This window comes from Aspergillus aculeatinus, assembly GCF_003184765.1.
Source record: "Aspergillus aculeatinus CBS 121060 unplaced genomic scaffold BO66scaffold_45, whole genome shotgun sequence".
Classification (NCBI taxonomy): domain Eukaryota; kingdom Fungi; phylum Ascomycota; class Eurotiomycetes; order Eurotiales; family Aspergillaceae; genus Aspergillus; species Aspergillus aculeatinus.
This window is the reverse complement of record NW_020291514.1, coordinates 283,549-302,358: the sequence shown is the minus strand read 5'-3', so window position 1 is coordinate 302,358 and position 18,810 is coordinate 283,549. Positions and strand designations below refer to the sequence as shown.

At 55.7% G+C, this 18,810-nt stretch overlaps 8 protein-coding genes across 8 annotated transcripts; 5 read left to right on the top strand and 3 right to left on the bottom strand.

Annotated features, from left to right (window-relative positions):
• Positions 1 to 782: 782 nt before the first annotated feature.
• argB (ornithine carbamoyltransferase) lies at positions 783 to 2,498 on the bottom strand. Its single transcript, XM_025647924.1, has one exon. The coding sequence runs from the start codon at positions 2,138 to 2,140 to the stop codon at positions 1,052 to 1,054; it is 1,089 nt and encodes a 362-aa protein (XP_025500926.1). The 5' UTR covers positions 2,141 to 2,498; the 3' UTR covers positions 783 to 1,051.
• A 983-nt stretch (positions 2,499 to 3,481) lies between these two features.
• On the top strand, positions 3,482 to 5,224 carry BO66DRAFT_404229 (amino acid permease; the record flags this gene model as incomplete). The annotated part of the gene is made up of 2 exons (XM_025648921.1): positions 3,482 to 3,695; positions 3,750 to 5,224. The coding sequence occupies 2 exons, from the start codon at positions 3,482 to 3,484 to the stop codon at positions 5,222 to 5,224; spliced, it is 1,689 nt and encodes a 562-aa protein (XP_025500925.1).
• Positions 5,225 to 5,614: 390 nt separating this feature from the next.
• BO66DRAFT_355700 (sucrase/ferredoxin-like domain-containing protein) lies at positions 5,615 to 6,986 on the top strand (the record flags this gene model as incomplete). Its single annotated transcript, XM_025644859.1, has 2 exons — positions 5,615 to 6,155; positions 6,264 to 6,986. The coding sequence occupies exons 1-2, from the start codon at positions 5,745 to 5,747 to the stop codon at positions 6,984 to 6,986; spliced, it is 1,134 nt and encodes a 377-aa protein (XP_025500924.1). The 5' UTR covers positions 5,615 to 5,744.
• An 828-nt stretch (positions 6,987 to 7,814) lies between these two features.
• Positions 7,815 to 9,540, top strand: BO66DRAFT_380175 (NAD(P)-dependent alcohol dehydrogenase). The gene is made up of 2 exons (XM_025645891.1): positions 7,815 to 8,223; positions 8,301 to 9,540. Exons 1-2 carry the CDS (start codon positions 8,051 to 8,053, stop codon positions 9,307 to 9,309), a joined length of 1,182 nt encoding a protein of 393 aa, XP_025500923.1. The 5' UTR covers positions 7,815 to 8,050; the 3' UTR covers positions 9,310 to 9,540.
• A 351-nt stretch (positions 9,541 to 9,891) lies between these two features.
• On the bottom strand, positions 9,892 to 13,508 carry BO66DRAFT_394140 (putative DNA repair protein Rad4). The gene is made up of 4 exons (XM_025647923.1): positions 12,921 to 13,508; positions 12,627 to 12,830; positions 12,228 to 12,573; positions 9,892 to 12,169 (listed from the first exon to the last, which is right to left on the bottom strand). The coding sequence occupies exons 1-4, from the start codon at positions 13,473 to 13,475 to the stop codon at positions 10,257 to 10,259; spliced, it is 3,018 nt and encodes a 1,005-aa protein (XP_025500922.1). The 5' UTR covers positions 13,476 to 13,508; the 3' UTR covers positions 9,892 to 10,256.
• Positions 13,509 to 13,813: 305 nt separating this feature from the next.
• On the bottom strand, positions 13,814 to 14,501 carry BO66DRAFT_394139 (uncharacterized protein). The gene has a single exon (XM_025647922.1). The coding sequence runs from the start codon at positions 14,397 to 14,399 to the stop codon at positions 13,962 to 13,964; it is 438 nt and encodes a 145-aa protein (XP_025500921.1). The 5' UTR covers positions 14,400 to 14,501; the 3' UTR covers positions 13,814 to 13,961.
• Positions 14,502 to 14,655: 154 nt separating this feature from the next.
• On the top strand, positions 14,656 to 16,969 carry BO66DRAFT_394137 (rhomboid protease PCP1). The gene is made up of 5 exons (XM_025647921.1): positions 14,656 to 15,759; positions 15,824 to 15,927; positions 16,006 to 16,339; positions 16,401 to 16,575; positions 16,634 to 16,969. Exons 1-5 carry the CDS (start codon positions 14,919 to 14,921, stop codon positions 16,884 to 16,886), a joined length of 1,707 nt encoding a protein of 568 aa, XP_025500920.1. The 5' UTR covers positions 14,656 to 14,918; the 3' UTR covers positions 16,887 to 16,969.
• A 290-nt stretch (positions 16,970 to 17,259) lies between these two features.
• BO66DRAFT_163131 (YoaK family protein) lies at positions 17,260 to 18,751 on the top strand. Its single transcript, XM_025642233.1, has one exon. The coding sequence runs from the start codon at positions 17,678 to 17,680 to the stop codon at positions 18,557 to 18,559; it is 882 nt and encodes a 293-aa protein (XP_025500919.1). The 5' UTR covers positions 17,260 to 17,677; the 3' UTR covers positions 18,560 to 18,751.
• The last annotated feature ends 59 nt before the right edge of the window (positions 18,752 to 18,810 follow it).

Genomic DNA, 18,810 nt, shown 5'->3' with positions numbered 1-18,810 from the left:
ATTGGCAGTGGTCCCGGTCGTAGGCCCGACGCTTCCCAGAAGACACTTTCCAGCTTCCTAGGACTGCCCTCCTCGCCAGCTACTACGCCGGAGGTCGAGGTTAGTGCCAAAACTCTCTCAGTGTCAGGCCAGAGAGGGACGTTGTCTGTACCCCCAGTTCAGACGAGACCGACGAATGCCGCGGCGAAAGGATCGATTCCGAAACCATACACCATGCATCGACCGCAAGTGCAGCGGCTGCAACCACAGCGACCCGCCCTCGAACCATCGCATCCGAATGCATACACGTGGCTGGCCGAGCCCACGGACCTCTCGCGGATGCCCAAGTCTCTAGTCCAGAACAGCCACGAAACTTCTGTTCAGCCGACATCAGCTGGCAGTATGAATACATATTCTGCAAGTACCGACCAGCTATCTCGGCCCGTCAGCACGTTCCACACGACCACAATGGCAATGGTCCAGAACCAACCGCCAACGACGATGCGAAGGACCCTGGGGATCCGTCGGAGTAATGTGGATGGCTGGCAGGCGCGGATGCAGAGGGAAAGTCAAGGTCGGTGAGACGGAGCCAGTTGGTGCTGGAAGATGGTCCACCGAAAGATTAGGCGTGACGGGTGAACCCCTATAAGAATGGCTTCGTATAAGTGCGTTGATCGAGCACCGATGAGTAATTAGCTTCTACATAGCCCGCATATACTCCCAGGTTGGAGATACGATATACCGATGTTGTTGAGCATGAAACGAAGGTCTGAATTTGGGCGAGTTTCAAGCCTGTAATGCACATCTCTCTCAAGTGACGGATGCATGAATACTCTTATCTACCAAACGATAGACACTAACCTCCTATTACCGCACACTTATATGAGCCTTGAATGAAATCAAAATAGCCTCAGGACTCAAATTCGGGTCCATGCAATTCATTGGAATAGTGCTTAGACACCCCCCCTCCCGCCTCAACATACTCCACCGGATAAAGTGCTTATACACGCTCATTAAAACAGAAACAGGAGCTTTTTTTCGTTCAAAAGTACACGATCCCAAATTTCCCCATCTACTCGATCTTGCCCTTGTTCACGACGAACCCCTCCAAGGCGGAGATGGCAGCCCACAGACGGTTCTCGGCCTCGGGGAAGACCAAGGAGCGTTTGCTGTAGAAGACCTCATCGCTGACCTCCTCGGGGTGACGGGGCAGGCAGTGCATGAACTTCCAGCCCTCGTTGGCGCCGCCGCGCTTGGCCAGCTCGGGGGTGATCTGGAAGCCGGCGAAGTCCTGGAGGCGCTTGCGGGCCTCGGCCTCCTGGCCCATCGAGACCCAGGTATCCGTGACCAGCACGTCGGCGCCCTTGACCGCCTCCTCGGGGATATTCGTCTGGATGAGCTTGCCCGGGTTCTGGACGTTCTGGCCGGCCTGCTGGATGAGCTCCAGCATCGGGGCGGGGATCTCGTAGCCCTTGGGGGTGGCGACGGCGATTTCGACGCCCATCTTGGCGGCGCTGATGGCCATGTCGAAGAGGACGTTGTTGGCGTCGCCGATCCAGGCGATCTTCAGCCCCTCGAGGCCGAGGCTGGAGAGGTGGTGCGCCTTCGGGGTGAAGGTCTCGTGGAGGGTCTGGAAGTCGGCGATGGCCTGCAGCGGGTGGAAGGAGTCGCAGAGGGCGTTGATGACGGGGACGGAGGAGTGCTGGGCGAGGCCGGCGACGTCGGCGTGCGGGCCCACGCGCGCGACGATGCACGAGACCATCGACGAGACCACCACCGCGGTGTCGTACAGCGACTCGTTGACCCCGAGCTGGATGTCGTCCTTGCCCAGAAACATCGGGTGGCCGCCCATCTGCACCACCGCGCCCTCGGTCGAGATCCGCGTCCGCGTGCTCCGCTTGCTGAACATCATCGCCACTGTCTGGCCCGTCAGCGCGCCCAGCAGGTTCTGCGGGATCGCGCCGGACTTGATGGCGCGCTTGTGGGCCGAGGCGTTGCGCACCAGCGTCGCGAACTCGGTCGGCGTCAGGTCCGCGATCGAGAGCAGATGGCGCGGCGCGAAGGGCGAGGTCGGCGGCAGGGTCTGCGAGGCTTGGTGCTGCAGCAGCTGGCGGGTGGCCGAGCTGCACCGCGCAGCGGTCATTCGGAAAGCGCCGGGCATGATTGAGGTAGCTGTGTCGGGGTTGGAATTGAGCTGTAGCAAGTATCCAGACCGGCTATATAACTCGATCGTCGATGGCGGTGTATGACTCAAGTGATGTACATAGCGTCACGTGATGCGAGCAGCGACCCCGGTGACTCGTCTGTTTGCAGCGTTTGCAGCGTTTGCAGTCCGGGGGAGGCAAACTGATAACAATTGCCAATTGTCCTGACTCATATCCATTGGTGATGACAATCGGCTAAGAAAAACTTTCCTGGGCTTTTTATCCGGACAGCCCAGGTTCACCAGGAAGTCCCAGCCATACCGAGATTCAAGCGAGTGTACGGGTGTATCGAAGAAGCGAATACTCAGTCCCGTAGGACAGAAGTTACACAGTGCGCTCGTCGAATTCCTTACGGGCCATCCTGCCAGTCAATTATGTGGGCAATTCGCTATTCTTATGTGAGAAGCACACAGCAACCGCCCCGGCGCCCTGAACTCAGGGCGAAGGAGTGGCCCTAATGTACTGTACCAATTTTCCCGGTGCCTGATGGACCCGCACTTCCGATGGCAGCTTGATGAGAAGACAAATGCTAGTGCCAAAGTGCCTACTGCCACATACAGTTTGCCTACCAAAAAGTGGAAGGTTCTTCTGATTCCATCCAGACTTCTAGCGCCGGTCGGAAACAACGCCACCGGAGTTCCGCCGGGGCGTGTCAACCACGTGATATTTTCTCGAACGGTCGGACTACGAGTATGAGCCACGTGATCCCAATCGATAAGCATTTGGTCTGTATGAACTCATCACGAACTCCCATGCTTAATTCGAGCTTAAATCCTACATCGACCATTTGAGACCCGTGCTCGTGAGCAAATAATTGCGCCAACTGAGGATCCAATTTCTATCTCTCTACACAGTAAATAAATATGACTTCCATCCATGTGAAACTGAAACTGACAGTCGCCCCCCCTCGCCCAGAGCTTTACATAATAGTGAGCTCCAGCCCGCCGAGGGAGTGGGGCAAATTCTCTCGTTTTTTCCCTTTCCCGCCTTTCCCACCGAATGGAACATGACGAAAAGCCGATCCAATGGTTGCAAGATGCGCGCTGGTTCCGAGTGGCAGCAGCACCCATCCCAGATTTTGTTTGATAATGGAAAATGGAGAAAACTCTGCCTAGGGCCACATTTGTCACTTAACCCAGCTTCCTCCCCCATCCTACTGACGTTTGCCTTTGCCTGCCACTGTGACGCCGCACACTTTCTGCAAACCAAGCTCTCTGGTCGAAGTCGTTGGCACGCTACCTACTCCAATACGGTAGCATTTCTGCTCTCGGGACCTGTCTTTCGATCCCTCCGCCAACATGGGCGAACAGGACAACATCGCCCCCGCGAATAAGCTGGGCGTCGAGAGTGTTGTCGATGACCCCAATTCCTCCGACAGCAACAGCGGGCTGCGGTCGCGACGCCGCTTCGGATCGGCGCAGGAAAATGGAAAGGATATTGAGAGTGATCACGAGGACGAGGGCAAGCTGAAGCGCAACTTGAAGAACCGTCATCTGCAGATGATCGCTATCGGTTTGTTTTCCCGTCCCCTCCTACAGGTTCGTTACGGAACTGATTGGTGAATAGGAGGAACCATTGGAACTGGTCTGTTCATTAGCAGTGGAACAGCGCTGGCAGAGGCTGGTCCGGCTGGTGCCCTTATCGCATACGCCTTTGTCGGTTCGATCGTGTACTCCGTCATGTGCTCCCTGGGAGAGATGGCAACCTATATCCCCGTTCCCGGTGCCTTTACCTCCTACGCCGCGCGTCTCGTCGATCCGAGCTTGGGTTTCGCCATGGGTTGGATTTATTGGTTTAATTGGGCGTCGACCTACGCCGTCGAACTGACTGCTACCGGTATGATCGTCAAATACTGGGACGAGAACCTGTCCGTCGCTATCTTTATCGGAGTTTTCTGGGTTGTCATCTCAGCAATCAATTTTCTTCCTGTTGGCTTTTACGGCGAGTTGGAGTTCTGGTTCTCGCTGACCAAGGTATTGACTGTGTTGGGATTCATGATCTTCGCTATCTGCATTGACGCCGGAGTCGGCAGACAGGGCTACTTGGGCTTCAAGTATTGGCACAACCCTGGCGCCTTTGCGCCCTACTTGATCACTTCTGATTTGTCGGTGGGGAAGTTCGTCGGTTTCTGGGCGGTGCTCATTCAGGCTGGTTTCTCTTACCAGGGTACCGAGCTTGTCGGTGTTGCTGCTGGTGAGACCGAGAACCCTCAGAAGACTGTCCCTTCTGCCATTCGCAAGACCTTCATCCGCATTCTGATCTTCTTCGTCTTGACCATTTTCTTCATCGGTCTGTTGGTGCCTTATGACAACCCCAATCTCGCTAGCGATGCCGGCAACGCATCTGCCTCGCCCATGGTTATCGCCGCCAATCTGGCTGGTGTCAAGGTTCTTCCCAGTCTCATCAATGCGGTTCTTCTGACGGTCGTTCTCTCCGCCGCCAACTCCAATGTGTACAGTGGTAGCCGTGTTCTTCTTGGATTGGCTCAGGAAGGTTTCGCGCCCTCCTGCTTTGGCTGGGTCACGCAGCGTGGTGTGCCATACGTCAGCGTTGCTTTCACCGCTCTCTTCGGTCTTCTGGGATTCATGAACGTGTCGAGCTCCGGAACCACAGTGTTCAACTGGCTCGTCAACATCTCTAGTGTGGCTGGGTTCATTTGCTGGACGTCCATCAACGCCAGCCACATCGCCTTCATGAAGGCGATGGCTGCTCGCGACATCTCTCGCGAGACCCTGCCTTACAAGTCCTGGGGCCAGCCTTACCTGGCGTGGTACGGATTGTTCTTTAACCTCCTCATTACCTTCACCCAGGGATTCACTGCCTGGATTCCTCACTTCAACGTTTCCGACTTCTGGGTTGCCTATATCTGCCCGGTCCTCTTCGTGGTCTTGTATATCGCACACAAGGCGTGGTACCGCACCTCGTTTGTTCGTCCTCTTGAGGCGGATCTTGACACTGGCAGACCGCAGTTCACCAACTGGGAGACCTCGAACCCCAAGGATGGATGGGGCAGAAGACTGTGGGATAGCATCATGGGCTAGACCTGTGTATTTCATCATAAACGTGGAGTTTTATACGCCCTCTAGATAGTGGGTGTGTCGAGGTCATTATTAGATATCGGCAGATGTGGTGTGTGGTTGTGCCGATCGGCATCTGCTTTGAAGCAAGTTCTTGTACATACTATCAGCTGGGTTGCATTCGTCTGCCATATTTAGCATTAGCTCGTTTAAATCTGTACTATAGACTTCATTCAATTTATGGTTTTTTATTTGAGTTCAGTCGTATAGTATCATGGAATATTGAGTCCGGTGACTGGTTCATCGACCGATAAGATAAGAGCGAGCGCGGACCTGCCATCATTACCGGATTATTCATCATCGATTGTTATCTCCGAAGTCTCCGAATATGCCGAGCGGGTTTCTGGCATTCATGCAACGATAATTCGACTCAAGTTTTCTCTCACTTACAGAACCTAGGACTCCCTACAGCGCTTCGCTGGACTCATCCTGATCCACTCCTCGATAGCTCCTGTATTTTGACCCTTTCGAGGGCTCCGCGGACATGGCAAGGTCACGACAAACAATCGACCTCGCAGTCTTGAGCTGCCGGTTTCCCAGACTCACCCACAAGCCCAGCTCAACGCTCGCAACCAGGGCGCGCCTCTTGTCGTCGTCGGCTACAGTACAATCCCGACATGGGCGCATTCCCCTTCACATCCCCCCGCCGTTCCCAGTGACCAAGTCGTGCCCGGATCCCAGCTGCTCATGTCCTCCCACCCCGGATCTGCCCGCGCCGATCGACCACGACCAGGCTCTCAATGGCACAATGGCGGCCTACGCGGAGCAGCTTCTTGTGTGCACCGGTCAGAGGGACTGGACGAGCCGCATAGAGGATGATGGTGAGGGACACAGCTGGGGGGATCTCGTGCGGGGTCTGAAGGGTCTACTCGGACGCGGCGGGCGATTCGCCGACGTAAGTTTGTTACCCTGCCCTGTCACCGCTGTACAACAGCGAATCCGCTCGCCCTAGCGCTACAATTTCACCAGGAATAGCCACTGACATCTACGCCGCCTCGAACAGCCCTACCATAACATCCTCATCACGAATTCCTCGTTCGCGCCGTCATCGCAAACCTCACCAGCCTCGTCCTCGTCCCAACCAGCAGCCTCCGCCTTCCTCTTCCCCAGCTTCAAATACTTCCCTTCCATCCCCACTCCACCATCCCCGGAGAACACAGAGAACACCGACCTCTCAACCTTCGTCCAAGCCCATCTCCTCCCCACCAAAGCGCGACACGGCGGCCCCAGCCGCCGCCCGGAACTAGCGGCCGCCCTCCCCGAGGCCATCGACCTCCGGCACTCGCCCGTGGTCCTCATCTGCGGGCACGGCGGGCGCGACATGCGCTGCGGCGTGATGGCGCCCGTCCTGGAGACGGAGTTCCAGCGCGTGCTGCGCGAGAAAGGGTTCGCCGCTGCCGACGGCGACGGCGACGGCGACGGCGACGGCGACACCGCGGCGAGGATTGATCGCCCGGACCGGGCGCATGTCGGGCTGATCAGTCACATCGGCGGGCACAAGTACGCTGGAAACGTCATCGTGTATATCCCGCCGGGGATGACGGTGGTCGGGGAGGACTCAGCTTCGGCGGTGCTGCATCCGCTGGCCGGGAAGGGGATCTGGTATGGGCGCATTGAGCCCCGGCATGTGCAGGGCGTGGTGGAGGAGACGATTCTGGGCGGGAGGGTGCTGGCGGATCACTTTCGGGGTGGGGTGGATCGGGAGAGTGGGATTTTGCGGCTGTGAGGGCGATGGCGATGGTGATGAAGATAGCAGCAGACGAGGTCGGTGCACTCTGTATATTAGCGAGGGAAAAGACAATAGATCTCTTCTTCTTCTTCTTCTTCTTCTTCTTCTTCTTCTTCTTCTTCTTCTTCTTCTTCTTCTTCTTCTTCTTCTTCTTCTTCTTCTTCTTCTTCATTATCGACGGGATAGATTTGACGATTCTGGATCCGGTAGGGGGAAGAGTAATCCATGATTGAGGCTGGAGTAAATCTCTGGTTGGGTCATGTGCACAACAACGGGTGGTCAAGATAATGGAGTACGGAATACGGAATACGGAGTAGTTACTGTACTCGATAACTCGATATTTACAAATAATTAATCCTCCGGGATGACAACAAAAAAGGCGGGGTGCCACCGGAGAATTGCCGTTTTGTCATAGTGGGGCATCAACCCCACACATTCCATACACACACTCTCTCTCTCTCTCTCGCTGCAAAAGTGGCCAACTTCTAGAATCCCTCTAGGGTCACATTCTGAAGTTGTGACCGCGGCATGGGTGTGATAAAATAAAACACCCAATGCCCTCAATTGGTGATGTTCAGGAGCGAATTAACCGAGCAGTTTGCATGCAATCCACCAAGGCTTAAATTGGGCTGAGACAATCTTCCGGTTATGCTTGTCCTTGTGACTGGAATCGTCAACCATACGGAGTAGTTAGCTAGCTATAGATAGATACCTAGTAGTTACATCGTAGTACTGGAAAAGTAAGAGTACGGGAAGAACCCCCGCTGGGCGGGGAACCCACCGGGTAAATACATGAGTAGTAAGTTAATTGGTGGCAACTTGGATCCATTTCATCCCATACTTCATTCTGAGTTGTTTTCCATTCGATCCCATCTGTCTGCAGTCAACCAGCTCCAATGCTGATCATGGAGGGGCTCAAGCCCTTCCGAGCTTGACTATTAAAGCTTCCTGCGCCGCGCTTTTGCCCTCATCCTCAACCTATCTCTTCCTCTCTTCCTCCTCCTTCTCACCTTCCCTTCACTCCCCCGCCCTATACCCAATCTACCCCCGTCTTCAGCACCATGGCCACCGCAACCGTCACCGCGCTCGAGAAGCCCAACATCGGTGTCTACACCAACACCAAGCATGACCTGTGGGTCGCGGAATCCAAGCCCACGCTGGAGGAAGTGAAGAGCGGCGAGAGTCTGCGGCCGGGGGAGGTCACCATCCAAGTCCGCAGCACTGGAATTTGCGGGTCCGTCTTTTCCCCTAACCATCCCATTTCTTTCGAAGCGAAGAGTTCGAGCAACTAACCATCAACGACACCACCAGATCCGACGTCCACTTCTGGCACGCCGGCTGCATCGGCCCGATGATCGTGACGGGCGACCACATCCTGGGCCACGAGTCGGCGGGCCAAATCATCGCCGTCGCGCCGGACGTCACCTCCCTCAAACCGGGCGACCGGGTCGCCATCGAGCCCAACATCATCTGCAACGCGTGCGAGCCGTGCCTGACGGGGCGGTACAACGGGTGCGAGCGGGTGCAGTTCCTGTCGACACCGCCGGTGGACGGGCTGCTGCGGCGGTACGTGAACCACCCGGCGATCTGGTGCCACAAGATCGGGGACGAGATGAGCTACGAGGACGGGGCGCTGCTGGAGCCGCTGAGCGTGTCGCTGGCGGCGATCGAGCGCAGCGGGCTCCGGCTGGGCGACCCGTGCCTGATCACGGGCGCGGGGCCCATCGGGCTGATCACGCTGCTGAGCGCGCACGCCGCGGGCGCCACCCCCATCGTCATCACCGACATCGACGAGAGCCGGCTGCAGTTCGCGCAGTCCCTCGTGCCGGGCGTCCGCACCTACAAGGTCGACACCAAGAAGTCCGCCGAGGAGAACGCCGCCGGCGTGATCCGCGTGTTCAACGACGCCGACCTAAACTTTGACATCGACGGCCCGACCACCCTCCGCCCGCGCATCGCCCTCGAGTGCACCGGCGTCGAGAGCAGCGTGTGCTCGGCCATCTGGAGCGTCAAGTTCGGCGGCAAGGTCTTCGTCATCGGCGTCGGCAAGAACGAGATGACCATCCCCTTCATGCGCCTCAGCACCCAGGAGATCGACCTCCAGTACCAGTACCGCTACTGCAACACCTGGCCCCGCGCCATCCGCCTCGTCCGCAACGGCGTCATCAACCTCCACAAGCTCGTCACCCACCGCTTCGCCCTCGAGGACGCCCTCAAGGCCTTCGAGACCGCCGCCAACCCCCGCACCGGCGCCATCAAGGTCCAGATCATGAGTTCCGAGGAGGACGTCGCCGCTGCTTCCGCTGGTCAGAAGCTGTAGTCGAACCACCCTTCACGAAAGAAATGAAAATGAATCGTTGGTTATATGAGTGTGTGCGTTTGCTTGTTTGTTTGGTCTGGTTTCAGGGTACTTAGAGAGAGGTGACTGGTCGCCTTATACACCAATTGAATTGGATTTCTGGTATTCTTGTTCTTGTGGTTGGTGTGGAAGTAGAGTAGAATGTCTTTGGTATGGTATTTGTTAGTGCTGCGTGGAAGCACCGTATAGAACCCTCATCGTTTACGCACGCAATGGACAAGATATGTTTTATAAGTAGTCAGTCTCGAGAGTGTGAGGAAGTGACTAAACCCGGAGTCCGGGGCGCAGAGGAACAAGAACAAAGTAGCCAGTTTAGTCTACTGGCCCCGCAGCTCTAGCTTTTATATAGATGCATAGGTGCATGGAATGCGAACTGTCTCCCCGGGTCCTCGCGTGGTTCCCTGGCACTTTGTAACTAATTCTACGAGGGAGCGAGTGAACTTGATCTATAGCCAGGCTAACGGGCTAACTTATACTAATCTGCATGAATACGATAGCCTGAGGGGGATTTGTCCACTGGGACATGGATTGAGAGGGGTCTGTGAGAGGGCGGGGATCTGGATGGCTGCCTGCTGGGTTGGTTGGTTTGATTTGATTCGGAGGGATAATAGACCCCGCCGTACGGTCGGAGATCTGATCTTTCACTCGAACGAGAGACTGTGGATGAATGTGCTAAGATCTTCCACTAGACAGGATTTGTAAATTCAGGTTCAAGTTGGGTTGCCAATGCTGTATAGTAGAGAAGGACGAAGGTGTTATCGAAATTACAGTATTCATGCATTTCATGTGTTCATCATCCTTGACGTTATATCCCTACACGTATTGATTCTGGCTTTCCGAAAATGACGATATTATAGTTCTATAGTCCAGAAACTCAGACGCGATTGGCCAAAATCCAACCATCTTGACTAATCCGACATGAGCCACTCTGGAATCGCATCCTCGTCGTCCGGATCCTGCGATAGCAATGATGTCTCACTGTCTCTGCGTGAGGAGGGATCCGAGGCTTGGGATTGTACGGGGTTTAGGAGTGGGTCAGGAGCGTCGGCTGACGCATTCTCGGCCGGGGGTAGCGCTTTGCTGGTGTCCGGTGCGGCGGAGGGGAGAGGTTCCTGCGAAGGTGCGCTATCGTTGGGTCGATCGAGTTGAGCAGTGCGCGGGATTGTGGAGGCTTCGCTGGTGATGTTATCTGACGGTGAGGGTTCGATGAACTCCTCTTTCGGCTTCGGGACGACAACTAGCGAGTAGCGCGATGGTCCGGCTGGGCTTGGATGTGGAGGTGTGTCTCGAGGCGTAGCAGGGTTGAATTCCGCTGTCGCGGTCTGTGGTGGGGGCACTGCAGGCGCAGTCGATATGCTAGCACTGCGACTTGTAGATGGCTCATCGTCTAGGTCCATGGGGCCTTGTGAGGGCGGTTCTGGGAGGAAGCCGCCTCCTTCTATTGAGGGGTCTGGTGTCTCGGTGTCCGATGCCGGTATGAAGCCACCACCTCCCATCGATAGTCCTGCTATCTCCGTGTCTGACTCCGGTAGGAAGCCCCCTGCCATCGACGGTTCTGCTGTCTCCGTGTCCGGTTCAGGTATGAACCCACCATCTCCCGGTGTCTCTCCGTCCATTTCAGGAATGAAGCCTCCTCCCATGTCGTCATCCACAGGCCCATCGCCCTCCTCGCTTGGTTCAACATTCGCACCCTCGTCGACATCATCACCCTCAATCGCATAGCCTTTGACCCGCTCCGCGATTCGAAGTTTCAAGAGCAGGTGCTTCCACGCTCTCAACACCTCTGCGGTCCGCGTTTCCAGCTCGTCATGCAATCTTTCTTGTTCGAGGCCTTCGATGACCTCCTGAAGCGCCTCGCGATATTCCTCCGCAACTATCACACCAGTATAGACAGCAGTCCCGTGGCGTCCCTGGAAGGTGAAGCCGGTTACAGCCGCCGCAAAGTCAACCCCAAGCAGTCGAGCCGCATGCGCCGCATCCGGGTGGCCGATATGGATCCCACCGGCCGGGACCATGCTAGGTACGTAGACATCCAAATTCCCGTAGACGTTCTTGGGGACTCGTCCGTCCACCACGGGTGGCGGCACGTAGACCTGAGTCTGAAAGATCGCGTAGAGAGGGGTCTCCGGGGGTGGTGCATCACGCTCTTCGTCATCATCCTCGGGCAGTCCGCTAGCCAAAGGTTTGCGGGCTTTGACACGCTTCAACGGCTGTTCGCCCGTTTTGATATCTCGGCCCAGCCGGTACCATTTATCGGCGCTGCGCACAGTCTGGACGTCCGACCGGCGGTATACCAGCTCTAAGACCTGGGTTTTAGACCCCGGTTTGCCGAGGCTGACCTGTCCAATCACTCGCTTCGGATGAATGACCTCGCTCCGTCGTAGGTGGCGTTCCAGCGCGTAGACGGGGTGGTCCTTGAAATCTTGGATGTTGCGAGGCATGGGTTCGGCGGCGGTCTTGGCCGTGAGCTCACTGACTTCTAATTGGTCGCGGTCTTCGAGGAACGGTTTCTCGTAGACCCGAAGTGCGCGATCCCACCATGCTGCGTTGCGGGTGATGGACTCGACGCGGAACTTGCGGGTTTTGGCATTGAACGCCTTGCTGTAACGGCGGGTCACATCTCGAGCGGAGGCATCGTCCTCGAATGCCACCACGTAGCTTAGTAGATTGTTCGGATCGGTGGCAGGAGGCTCGAATTTGGACGGTTTCGCGAGGGACCTCGTGACTAATGGGTCGACAGGGATCCATTTATTGATTGCCTCGTTGAATGCTTCCACCCAGAACACCGGGTATGACGACTCTTGATTACGAGAGTATGGGACTTCGATGTAGAGATTAGCATGTTATCATTTCGGTCAGGGAAAAACATGAAGGCCTACTTTCTCTGGGAGTGGTCGACGGACGTGATGGTTTGAACCCTGGCCGGGTGAGTCGCTGCACACCCGACCGTGACTTGACCCGTGTTGAATCGTCCGAGGATTTCTCCGAGCTGTCTGCTGCCATGATAAATGTCTTGCCTGTCGATACGTTCGAGGTCATTTCCTTAGTGGCGCCCGAGAAGGGCAGAGGCTGCAGAGAGCAGACCAGCCGGGCCTCCACAGCTGCGGAACGTAGCAAAGCACAGAACAATTGTGCACCAAAATCACGAGATCCTTGCAAGGTTTTCGCTTGTTGCCTGAAATCTTCGAGCGAAGTGAACACTTCGGCATTAGAGAGGATCGTTTCCTGGTCCAAGGTCAACCAGGGTACAGTTACATCATGAAAGAGGTGAGTAATACCACTCGGTTCTTCAGAGCATCCGGGCCCTGAGCCCAATGTGATCGCTTGAGGCCGGGCTTTGTTACTTTGAATCGTTTACTAAATGCGTCACTGAGCTGGTTCAGACCGTCTATGAACGTTGTAGACCTGGAATGCTCTGGTTTACTCTCGGGTGGGTGCAGCAGAGATATGACCTGCTTCGATATCATTCTCTTGAGTGCGCCCTAGTACGATAGTCAGAGCTGGAGAGCCGTTATAAGCTATTCTCGCATGCTACTGTCACAGGTGCCAACGATAATAGAACCAGAACATACCTGAAGCTCATCATCATTGCACCATCTATTACGAATCTGTACGTGGCGTAAAAGGCAGAGAAGATGGACTTTGTGGATGTCAAGTCTCAACCGCTTCTCTGCGGCCGTTATCGGCTGCCGTCTAAGTGCTCTTTTCTGTCTTTCACGATCTTGTGGTCGGTCCAAGGTGATTTGGATCGACGAGTCATCTGATAGCGCTTCGGAGACTGCAGGCTGCAAGCTGATGTCTTCCCACTCCATGTCCGACTCTTCGGACGAGGACGAGGGCGAGTCATACACCGTCTGAACCTGTCGGCTGGTGGTCTCTTCATTATCGACTGATGGCGGAGCCTTTGGAAGTTCTATTTGAGCGCTGGGTATCTGAGTTCGTCCTGCCATTTTGCGTCTCTTTGGTGTGCGGTCATCATCGTGGAGCTGAGGCTCTCGCGCCTCGGCCTCGGCCAGCATTTCCCTGTAGACTTGGGGAATTCGCTGATCTTCACTCGATCCATGGTGCTGGTTTCGATCACTCTGAGTGCGCCGCGTTGAGCGACGGGCAGGAGTGTTTACTGCCATTCAAAGACAAGGACTGTATGTACAGAGGGGTAGTAATATGTACTCCGACGCGCCGGGGATCAGGCGGACATCATCCGCGAGATGGGATCTAGAAGCCTTCCTATGACGCAGTGGGCTCCAGGAGCACGTGATAGGTTTGCAGTGTTTGCAGGGCAGCTATCTCCCCGCTCGAGTGTGTTACCTAGATTGGACAATGAGGTGCACCGAATCTGATAGATAACTGCTTGTTAATTGAGCTTCACTTGCAATCATGCTGTAGCGCCAGATTATCTGTGGTTTCTGTCACAGATTTGGCCTAAGGGAGTATGTTTTCCGCTAGAGAAGCGCATATGGCCTCACTAGATAGTAGCACTGTATTGAAGATGACTATGTCCTGGGTATACAAGTCTATGGGCCAATTAATCACTTCAATAAACATTTTCTCAACATAGGAATCGAAACCTTTGAGTGAGAGAGTCCACGATGCAAGCTGCAAGAACAAATCCCCTACAAATAAACACCTTCCTCTTCCTCCTCTTGTCCCCCGCCTCGTGTATTCCCGGAAGCATTTTCCCTCGTCGAGACAGCATTTGTCTGACTTGAATGCGCAGGGGCCTCATGTGTATCGCCATTTGTCTCCTTTATCTCGTCCAGCTCGATCCACTGTTGCCCGCGATTTTCGACCTCCGTTTTGAGTAGCGTGACCCTTTCCATCATAGATGTGAGCACATCTTTATTCTCTGTGATATAGCTCTCCAGCTCTCGCTTTTCGGTGTCACTCTCACACGACTCGTCGATGAAGGTCTGCAGTTCTGCGTTCGAGCGATGGAGGTGGGCGATCGAATTTCGGATCTCGGAGACCTTGGCGTAGAGGACGGGGAGGGGTAGCTCTTGGATGGCTTCGGCGAAGGCGGCCGGAGAGATCGGGAGGGATTCGCCGGACATGGTTGTAGGTGTATTGGCTGAGTCACTGGGGTAGTGTGGTATAGCAAGGTAGATTTTAGGGAGATTTGTGGAAAGAAAAGGTGCTTTGTTTGTTCTGCGTGCTGTCAGTTGGTTGTCTGTTCTGATCCTCGTTGCGACAGATGATACCGGCGGTTTATCACCACGTGACGATACTGCGATAACGTTCGATGTTACTGTATAGCGAAAGTGTTGTGCTGCTTGTTGGAGCCACAGAGAGTCGGGGACATCAAAGGGAGTAAAACTTCAGATCTCAGAGATCAGTCACTGGAAGCAAACTGGGGTTTGTTGTGATTATCCTCAGCGCTTTCTTGTGGTCCTCGTCCGTTCACGTCTGTTGAGCGCACGTTACCCAAGAATTCCCATTCGGAACAACTTCCGGCGGCCGGAGAAAATCGACCGATCCCAGCTTCCTTGGAATTTCTACTTGTCCATTGTCAGGTCAGCCCGCGTCATTAACTTGTATTGTGGTAGCACGGTCTCCAATTACTGTCGCTCGCTATGAGCAATGTCTTGGGCATAGCATGGCGCGCTCCATGCCCGGGGCTAAGGGCCTCGAGCCTCTTCCTCTCCGTCAGCCCGAAGGCGCTCCCCCTCGCCAGTTATCTGGCTTCCTCCCTTCGGCCTTCGAGCTCACGCCACAGAAACCTCTTCTCAGCGCGCTCCTTCTGCTCTCTCCGTGATGCATCCGCGCTCCGCCACAGTCGAAACCCGCTCGTCTTCTCTCCGGTTCCCACTCGTTCGTTCCAGACCTCCGCCCCGCTCCGCTCCAGCAAGCCTCCTGCCGTGGACCATGGTGTAAAGCCTCGCCCAGAACCCTTCTCGCTCGCCGACATCAATGCCATCTTCGGAGCCCGTGCCAAGGTCTCCCAGTCCATGGGAAACCGGGTCCTCGCCGTGCTTCACGGCCGACGACTCAATGGTACCCTGGATCTGGATCTCCCCGTCGACATCAGTCGCTCGGTGCGGCCGCACAGTCTTGATGCAGCCCTGAGTTACCTTCGCGAGCACTACCCCATGGACGAGGATGCTGCCATTATGGCCCGTATCGAGCGTGAGGAGCTGGAAGAGGAACAGAAGCTCATCAGGCGGGCCGAGGAGTTAGGTCTTTACAAGCCCCAGAGTGGTCAGTACGAAGCCGAGCTGGGCGAGAACAAGGATGTCTCCGGAAAGAGTGTTTTCCAAGAGATGCGGAAGCGTAATGAAGAGCGACTTCTGGCCGAAGACGAACAAAAGCGCAAAGAGTGGCTGGAGGGTGCGGCGCAGGATCAGGAGAAGTACAAGCAAATGAGGGAACGGAACACTGCCCTGCAGAAGGTCGAAGATACCTCCGCTTTGGAACGTAAGAATATTTGTGACCTGATGAAGAGTTATGGCTAATTGCTAAACCTTTGACTGCTATATAGTCCGCGAGCGCGCGGATCCTCGCGAGCGCCCTCTTCTTGCCTGGGTCCAGAAGCACCACCTTCGTGCCATGGAGACTGACGTTGACGTGACTAAGATGACAACGGTACGCTCACCTTGCCTGTGAGGCATATAATCTTCCTCCCCAGCTCTTGCATGAGATGTGGTCTAACGATGCGAATAGAGTCGCCGGATCGTGCCTTCGCTCATATTTAGTCTGGTTGCCCTGGGTCTTTGCTATGCCGTTGCGGTGTTCTATGAACCTCCCGCCCGAGCAGATCGGCTATGGCCAGAAACTCCTCGCGCTGCCGCCACGTTAATGGGTATCATCGGTATCAACATTGGAATCTTTGCTCTATGGCGGGCATGGCCACCATCCTGGAGACTGCTCAACCGCTACTTCATCAGTGTTGCCGCTTATCCTCGCCCATTTAGCATCATTGGCAATGTCTTCAGCCACCAGAAGCCCTTGCATTTGAGTGTCAATATGGTGATGCTTTGGTTTGTTGGCACACGACGTGAGTCCCTTTAGCCTCCCTGCCATGGTCTTCGATGAGCTAATCTACATCTTCTCTTTAGTGCACGATGAGGTCGGTCGGGGCGAGTTCTTGTGCTTGTACATGGCTTCCGGTATTGTCGGATCCCTCCTTTCTCTGTCGGCGCATGTTCTCCTGGGCCAGTGGACTGTCACCGCACTTGGAGCCAGTGGAGCGATTTCTGGAATTGTCGCAGGCTGGTGTATACTCCACGCAAAGTATGCATCTCGTTCTTGTTCGCGTGGTAAACCATCATACTAATCATGTTCTCAACAGCGACAATCTCACCTTCTACCTCCTCCCGGAGGACTGGCAAGGAGTGGTCTCAGCCCGTGGGTGGTTTATCCTTTCCACCATTGTTGCCGCTGAAGTCGTCCGTCTGGCGATGACCTTCCGCGCCCCTGCCCTCGACCATTGGGCGCACATTGGTGGTTATATCACGGGAATCATCTGGGCAAGCTTTAAGAACGCGAAGGAGAAGAAGCGGCGGGAGGAAATGAGCTGGTTCCAACGGCTGTTCTCCAACTAACGAGGGGCCATCCCCGCATGCCACGCAAGCTAGGCTCACCGGAGCCTTGTAAATACCATCGCTGTCATTAGGCACATGTATACTACATAGTACTTCCCTTCTTGAAGAATCCCTCACTTCTGGCTGTATATGCTGTCACTCTTTCCATCAATGAGGGGTCACTAGTCTCTGGGTGTTAGGCCTTGTGGCTAGCGTAAATGTCATCACGAATCGATAACAGCACTCGATCAGGTGGATTGTGTTTTCCGAGCTGCAGTCTGCAGGATCCCTTTGAGGGTGGGGCGGACGCCGTGGACCTGGTCGGTCCATGTGAGACCGCCCCGTTTTTTCTTTTTTTTTTTTTTTTCTTTGCTTGCTCGGAACACCTCGGCACGCCCACGTAAACTTGAACCGGTTTAAGCCCCGACGGCCCAGCAAGTCAAGCTCAACTTATGGAGATTGGAGGCATATCAAGTACAGCCCTATAGGGCGGAGCACCCACGTCATAGGATCATCTCGACGTCAACGAAGCGCGACGCAGCGCGACGCAGCGTGTCTGTCTGCACTAGAAATAAGTCCTATTGTCCATACTCGACAATCCAGGGCCCGGCAAACCCCTGAATGCGATATCATCACCCCAAGTCCAATTCCAGACCTTAGGTGTTTCCTTCTTTCCACTTCCCAACCCCGGCAGGAACACTGACCACCATCAGGCCTCAGCTCCCGTCACGCTCCTCTCCGCGAACACCCAGTACAACCAACCCACAAGTACCACCACCACCACCACCACCACCACCACACCTCTCCCCCCAATGCCCCAAGAACCAAACACAATGCCCTACCAAGAATTCCCCGCCCACGAACGCGACCCCCTCCTAGGAGGCATGCACAACCCCAACACCACCCCACCACCACCACCAACAACAACAACAACAAACACCCAACTGACCCGCCTGCACGCCCACCTCAGCACCCCGCTCACGCAGCGCTGGACGGACCTCGTCCTCCTGCTCTGCTACACAATCACGGGCCTGCTCGACTCGACGGCGGTCTTCATCTGGGGCTCGTTCGTCTCCATGCAGACCGGCAACACCGTGTACGCGGGCCTCGGGCTGACGGGGCTCGACGCGACGGCGCGGTGGCAGAAGTCCCTGCTCTCGATCGGCAGCTTCTGCGCGGGGAGTGTGCTTTTTGCCGGGATTCACCGCCATCGCCATTTGGCCCGCAGTCGCGGGGCGCTGGCGCTCTCGTTCGCCCTCCAGACGGCGTGCATCGCGGCCGCGGCGACGATCACCAGCGTGTATCGGCCCGCCAAGGCGGAGGACCGGCTGGAGTGGACGGTGGCCGTGCCGTTGGCGCTCGTGGCGCTACAGAGTAGCGGGCAGGCGGTCGCCAGTCGCGTGCTGGGGTTCTCGGCCTTGACCTCCGTCGTGCTGACGAGTATCTACTGTGATGTGTTTTCGGGGCCGGTGCTGCACCGGTTCGGCTGGGTGCAGGTGGTCAGGAATCCCGATGAGTGGCGGCGGGTGGGCGCGGTGGTGGGGTTGTTGTTGGGGGTCGTTATCGGGGCCGCTTGGGCGAGGAGTGAGGCCGGGTTGGAGGGGGCGCTGTGGACCGCTGTTGGGTTGAAGGGGTTGATTACGGTGACGTGGTTGTGGTGGAGGGGGGAGAAGGTTGGTGGACTGGAGGAGTAGGTTCTTTTGTGGTGGAGATACATCGGGGAAGTACGTGAGTTGGGGGGATCCGGGGGGGTGGCTTGATGGAAAGCGAATAGAGACACGGACATACATACAATCAGACCGGGGGTGAGGATCAGCCTAGAGGGTCAAGATACTCCATGATACATGAGACAGTTTAAAAGCTGGAAAGTTCTGATAAACAGTCATACAAGCGTATAAATAAAGGTAACCAAGGGCTAAAAACACGAGGACTACTCAAAGTAGAT